At 43.1% G+C, this 7,266-nt stretch overlaps 1 protein-coding gene across 2 annotated transcripts in view; it reads right to left on the reverse strand.

Moving 5' to 3' along the window:
- The window catches only part of commd1 (copper metabolism (Murr1) domain containing 1), a 58,005-nt gene that overhangs the window by 10,254 nt on the left and 40,485 nt on the right, over positions 1–7,266 (reverse strand). Inside the window, exon 3 of one of the 2 annotated variants that reach the window (XM_078405709.1) lies at positions 5,039–7,026. The exons of the other annotated variant lie outside the window; for it this stretch is intronic. Coding sequence (XP_078261835.1) covers positions 6,919–7,026 — 108 coding nt within the window. The 3' untranslated portion in view covers positions 5,039–6,918. Of the gene's footprint in view, positions 1–5,038; positions 7,027–7,266 lie in introns of those variants that run through there. 2 annotated transcript variants of the gene reach the window in all.

Below are 7,266 nucleotides of genomic sequence, written 5' to 3' on the forward strand. Positions count from 1 at the left end.
CCTCTGATACCATAGGCTCCCATCTTCTTCAGTGGTCTCACATTTTGAGAAGGCTCCGCTCCTTCAACGTCTGCAGTAAGATGCCGCAGATGTTCTACCAATTTGTGGTAGCCAGTGGTAACCAAGGTCGCAGATGCCAATAGGATCAACAAACTCATCAGGAAGGCTGGCTCCGTCCTGGGGATGGAGTGGGTTTCATGGGAGGTGGTCTTGGAGGGGAGGATGCTCCTCAAAGTGTGGAGCATCCTGGACAATACAGCTCACCCCCTCCATGACACATTGGTCAACCTGAGGAGACCCTTCAGCAACAAATAGTTCCATCAAGAAGCAGTACAGAATGCCACAGGAGAACCTTCTTCCCTGTGGCTATCAAACTGTACAACTCCTCCCCCTTCTGCTGTGGAGTAGACTGACTCCCCTCCCCCCCCCCCACCCCGATCCTCCCTAATCCTTTCCACTCACAAATTAATTTCATGTTTCATGTATTTTGTGTTTTTAATGACTGTTGGCAGATCAATTTCCCTCCTGGGATAAATAAAGTTCTATCGTATCATATGTAACACCTTAGCAAACGGCTTTCTGAAAATCCAGGCAAACAACATCTACTGACTCTCCTTTGTCTGTCCTGCTATTTACTTCCTCAAAGAATGGCAGCAGATTTGTCAGGCAAGACCTCCCCTTCACAAAACCATCTGACTTCGGCCTATTTTTATTGTGCTTCTAATTACTCAGAAACCTCATCTTCTATAATGGACTCTAAAATCTTACCAACCACTGGTCAGGCTAACCAGCCTATAGTTCCCACAGCCTTGCTCCCTTTTTGAACAGCGGAGTAATATTTGCAATTTTCCAATCTTCTGGGACCACTCCTGACTCTAGTGATTATTGCGAGATCACAACTAATGCTTCTACAATCTCTAAAGCCACCTCTTTATATCCCTGGGATGCAGTCCATCTGGTCCAGGTGACCAATCCACCTTCTGAACATTCAGCTTCCTAAACACCTTCTCCTTAGTATCATTTTCCAGTGGTCCAACATCAACTCTTGCCTCTTTCTCTTTATATACTTGAAGAAACTTTCGAAATCCTCTTTTATATTATTAGCTAACTTACTTTCATATTTCATCTTTTCTCCCCATATCGCCTTTTTAGTTACTTGCTTTAAAGCTATGCCCTCTAGTATTTGATTTTTCCACCCTGGGAAGAGGTTCCAACTGTTTGGCCTATGCATGCCTTTCATAATTTTATAAACTTCTATCAGGTCTCCCTGCAACCTCCAGCATTCCACAAAAAGCAATCCAAGTGTGCCTAACCCCTCCTGCAGCCAATCCAGGCATCACTCTGGTAAAACTCCTCTGCACCCTTTCCAAAGCCTCCCAATCCTTACTGTAATGGGGTGACCAGAACTGCACCCAATACTCCAAATGTCGCCTAACTAAAGTCCTAGAGAGCTGCTTCATAACTTCCCGTTCCTTGTATTCAATGCCCTGACCAATGAAAGCAAGCATACCATACAGAAACATAGAAATGTAGAAACATAGAAAATAGGTGCAGGAGAAGGCCAATCGGCCCTTTGAGCCAGCACCGCCATTCAATATGATCCTGCCTTTTCCCCATATCCCTTGATTCCCTTAGCCCTAAGAGTTAAATCTAACTCTCTCTGAAAAAAATCCCGTGAATTATGTTTAATTGGCCTCCATTGCCTTCTGTGGCAGAGAATTCCACAGATTCACAACTCTCTGGGTGAAAATGTTTTTCCACAACTCAGTCCTAAATGGCCTACTCCTTATTCTTAAACTGTGACCCCTGGTTCTGAACTCCCCCCATTCTTTCAACATACGTCAGTCCCACCATCCCGGGAATTAACCTTGTGAACCTGCACTGCAGTCCCTCAATAGCAAGGTCCTTCCTCAAATTAGGAGATCAAAACTGCACACAATATTCCAAGTGTGGTCTCACCAGGGCCCGGTACAACTGCAGTAGGACCTCCTTGCTCCTAAATTCAAATCCTCTCGCAATGAAGGCCAACATGCCATTAGCTTTCTTCACTGCCTGCTGTACCTGCATGCTTACTTTCAGTGACTGATGTACAAGGACACCCAGGTCTCGTTGCACCTCCCCTTCTCCTAATCTGACACCATTCAGATAATAATCTGCCTTCTTGTGCTTGCCACCAAAGTGGATAACCTCACATTTATCCACATTATACTGCATCTGCCATGCATCTGCCGACTCACCCAACCTATCCAAGTCACCCTGCAGCCTCATAACATCCTCCTCACAGCTCACACTGCCACCCAACTTTGTGTCATGCACAAACTTGTTACATTTAATTCCCTCTTCTACATAATTAATTTATATTGGAAACAACAGGTGTCCCAGCACTGAGCCTTGCGGCACCCCACTAGTCAGTGCCTGCCATTCTGATACTAAGTTGGGGGGTAGTGTGAATTGTGAGGAAGATGCAATAAGGCTGCAGGGTGACTTGGACAGGTTGTGTGAGTGGGCGGATACATGGCAGATGCAGTTTAATGTAGATAAGTGTGAGGTTATTCACTTTGGAAGTAAGAATAGAAAGGCAGATTATTATCTGAATGGTGTCAAGTTAGGAGGAGGGGGAGTTCAACGAGATCTGGGTGTCCTAGTGCATCAGTCAATGAAAGGAAGCATGCAGGTACAGCAGGCAGTGAAGAAAGCCAATGGAATGTTGGCCTTCGTAACAAGAGGAGTTGAGTATAGGAGCAAAGAGGTCCTTCTACAGTTGTACCGGGCCCTGGTGAGACCGCACCTGGAGTACTGTGTGCAGTTTTGGTCTCCAAATTTGAGGAAGGATATTCTTGCTATGGAGGGCGTGCAGCGTAGGTTCACTAGGTTAATTCCCGGAATGGCGGGACTGTCGTATGTTGAAAGGCTGGAGCGATTGGGCTTGTATACACTGGAATTTAGAAGGATGAGGGGGGATCTTATTGAAACATATAAGATAATTACGGGATTGGACACATTAGAGGCAGATAACATGTTCCCAATGTTGGGGGAGTCCAGAACAAGGGGCCACAGTTTAAGAATAAGGGGTAGGCCATTTAGAACGGAGATGAGGAAGAACTTTTTCAGTCAGAGGGTGGTGAAGGTGTGGAATTCTCTGCCTCAGAAGGCAGTGGAGGCCAGTTCGTTGGATGCTTTCAAGAGAGAGCTGGATAGAGCTCTTAAGGATAGCGGAGTGAGGGGGTATGGGGAGAAGGCAGGAACGGGGTACTGATTGAGAGTGATCAGCCATGATCGCATTGAATGGCGGTGCTGGCTCGAAGGGCTGAATGGCCTACTCCTGCACCTATTGTCTATTGTCTATTGACCCGTTAATTCCTACTCTTTGCTTCCTGTCTGCCAGCCAGTTCTCTATCCATGTCAGTATCCTACCCCCAATACCATGTGCTCTAAATTTGCACACTAATCTCTTGTGTGGGACCTTGTCAAAGGCTTTTTGAAAGTCCAGATATACCACATCCACTGGCTCTCCCTTATCCATTCTACTTGTTACATCCTGAAAAAAATCCAAAAGATTAGTCAAGCATGATTTCCCCTTCATAAATCCATGCTGACTTTGACCGATCCTGTCACTGCTTTCCAAATGCGCTGCTATAACATCTTTAATAATTGACTCCAGCATCTTCCCCACTACCGATGTAAGGCTAACTGGTCTATAATTCCGTTTTCTCTCTCCCTCCTTTCTTAAAAAGTGGGGTTACATTGGCTACCCTCCAGTCCACAGGAACTGATCCAGAGTCAAGAGAACATTGGAAAATGATCACCAATGCATCACGATTCCTTGGGATGCTATCAGGCCCTGGGGATTTATCTGCCTTCAGTCCCTACAGTTTACTTAACACCATTTTCTGGCTAATGTGGATTCCCTTCAGTTCCTCCCTCCCACTAGATCCTCGGCCCCCTAGTATTTCCGGGAGATTATTTGTGTCTTCAATTTTTGGAGTTCATCCATGCGGTCTTTAAATCTTTGCCATTGCATCTCCACTGTGAACCCTTTAAGTATAATTTGCCAGTCTATCCTAGCCAATTCCCATCTCATACCTTCAAAATCTCCTTTATTCAAGTTCAGGACCCTAGCCTTTGAATTAACCGTGTCACTCTCTATCCTAATGCAGAATTCTACCATGTTATGGTCACTGTTGCCCAAGGGGCCTTGCACAACAAGATCGCTAACTAATCCTTCCTCACTACACAATACTCAGTCTAGGATGGCCTGCCCTCTAGTCAGTTTCTCTACATATTGGCTTAGAAAACCATCCTATATACATTCCAGGAAATCCTCCCCCTCTGTGTTGTTACCAATTTGGTTGGCCCAATCTATATCTAATTTAAAGTCACCCATGATAACTGCTGTATCTTTGCCACATGCTTCTCTAATTTCCTGTTTGGTGGTGTCCCCAACGTCATTACTGCTGTTTGGTGATCTGTACACAATTCCATCTGTGGAGAACATGGATAGGTGACATTTCACAGAGTGCTGGAGTAACTCAGCGGGTCAGGCAGCATCTGTGGAGAACGTGGATAGGTGACGTTTCACAGAGTGCTGGAGTAACTCAGTGGGTCAGACAACATCTGTGGGGAACATGTATAGGTGACGCTTCTTATCGGGACCCTTCTTCAGACGGATTGCAGGGGTCTGCATGAGAGCTGGAAGCGTGGCAGGGTGTGGTGTCACGATGCTCAGCCCTGTTTTTCCTCCTCAGGATGTGGCTCTCTGACAGACCGCTCACAGGCTCAGCAGGAAAGGTGTTGTCTCTCCGCCCAGTTTCCTCCAGTCACACCCAAGGATCAGGAAATGAATCTGACATCCTCCTGAAGAAAAATGCTCAGAAACTCACTGGATAAACTCAATGGCACAACCTATTGGATTCAGCCTTAAGCTTACTGCATTAAGGAATGCCATAAAATGTATTCTAAAACAACCACTTCCTCTTTGACAGCAAGTTTCCTGCATGTTTGTAATCTCAATATCAGTATAAATTGTGATAACATTCATATATATTTGCAATTCCAGCAGGATTTAATGATCGAACAGTTCATAGGTTTTAAATGAAAGACTATCAGAGTAGTGTAAATACAAACTGGTAGTTTCTGTTCACTCCACTTTATTCCCACTCCAAAATGATTTATGCAAAGAACATCTATTTCTAATTCCACTGCTGAACAAAGGGTGTACTGGAATCAGATCTGTGAAAGTAAGTCGGTCCATAAACCACGTGTCAAATATTTGTAATAGATTTATCTTGGGAGTTAATGCTGGTTTAGAATCATATCATATCATATCATATATATACAGCCGGAAACAGGCCTTTTCGGCCCTCCAAGTCCGTGCCGCCCAGTGATCCCCGCACATTAACACTGTCCTACACCCACTAGGGACAATTTTCACATTTACCCAGCCAATTAACCTACATACCTGTACGTCTTTGGAGTGTGGGAGGAAACCGAAGATCTCGGAGAAAACCCACGCAGGTCACGGAGAGAACGTACAAACTCCTTACAGTGCAGCACCCGTAGTCAGGATCGAACCTGAGTCTCCGGCGCTGCATTCGCTGTAAAGCAGCAACTCTACCGCTGCGCTACCGTGCCGCGGTACAGATTTTAACAATCTTTCTTGGTTTGAAAGAAAAAATACAAATTTTCAGAAGTTTAAAACTTCATCAGAGAGGATGGATTTCATTATATGTGAACAAAGAATAGTTTAGGTCTAGACTATTAATTTTTGCACAAATTATTGCCACCTTCTAGACACCTAAAACGACAAATCTTTACAGTTTTATAAAACATTTACTTGTTACAATTCAATACTTTTTATTCAATTAAATGAGATGCCAAAAATGCAAAAAACAGACTAGGTCTGCACACATCTTATTTACAAGCACTCCAGAATACAACACATTCCTTCTGTTTGAAAATTATTGTTGCTTATTTTGTGAAGGCTCTTGGCATCAAACAGAATTGCTAATATGTTCACGATGAAAAATTAATCAGAAAATCATATTAGGCGCCATATTTAACAACAGTTCTTACACAGCATATCTGCAGGCGAGTAACGTTTATCATACATTGTAAAATATGACTAATTATGAAAAGGTTTACTTGAGTTGACATGATAAGGAACACAATGATCAACATTGATACACGATGAATACCAGCTATTGAAACACATTTTGATGGGGAACCATGAGAATCATACATTTTATAAAATAATGTATTCATTATTTCTATCATAAACGAAGTGTATTTCTCTACTGGTACCAGATTCTCTTTTTAAACTTCAACTTCTTATTGTCGCAGACATGACAGCAATGTTGCAGGGCTTTGTTCAGCTTCCAGTTTCCCTGAGGAAGCCACATCTTGTGCCAGATACACAGCCCATCGCCATTTACATGGATCAGGATGCACTGATTCAGCTCAGAGGGCCAGTCTTCTCCAAACCCATATAATCGTCATGAAACACTTCGAAATGTTCGGAATGGGAAATTTTGTCATCTAGATTTCAAATCAAAGTTGGGGACGTCCAAAGAAAATTTGTGATTATATGCAACAACTGAGGAAAAGAAAACTTTTAATTTCAAAATGCAAGTGCAAATTTTGATTCTAAATAAGATCCCAACCATGATTTTTGAAAAGTGTAGGGGATAAGAACCAAAATCATATCCCATACAGAAAAAACAGCAGATGTTGAGGAGTTAATTTGGAGTGATTGTTATTTTGGAAGTGGATCGAGATCAAAGACTTGCAAAGTAAATGCAGAATCACACGCACTTGCAAACAAAGCAGGCAATGCCTGCATTACATAAATCATGGGGACAGTTAGTGTTCCAGTTGTCTATTGACACTGCCATCTGTTCTCTTTCGTAATCTCCAGCCTCATCAGTTGGTACAGCTCAGTGCCGTGATGCTCGCTTCAATTTCTGTAATTTTTTTCAGCAGTTGATTCACTTTGTTCTCGTTTAACTCCAAGCAGAGAAATTCTATTTCCTAAGACAGAACAAATCTTAAAATTCAAAGATAAGGAAACATTAACTATACACAATACATTTAGTTTCCTGCCTTCAACGGACTTGTAAGCATCACACCGGTTACCTCAGCAAATAATTGACAGATTGTGAATAACTGTGTCCTACGATACCCCCCTAGTCACAGTTTGTCAACCCGAGTGTTCTCTGTTAATCAACTCTCAGTCCACCCCAGTGCCTTATCAACTACATAAACATGAAC

The sequence above is a fragment of the Rhinoraja longicauda genome, chromosome 9 (genome assembly GCF_053455715.1).
Source record: "Rhinoraja longicauda isolate Sanriku21f chromosome 9, sRhiLon1.1, whole genome shotgun sequence".
Lineage (NCBI taxonomy): Eukaryota > Metazoa > Chordata > Chondrichthyes > Rajiformes > Arhynchobatidae > Rhinoraja > Rhinoraja longicauda.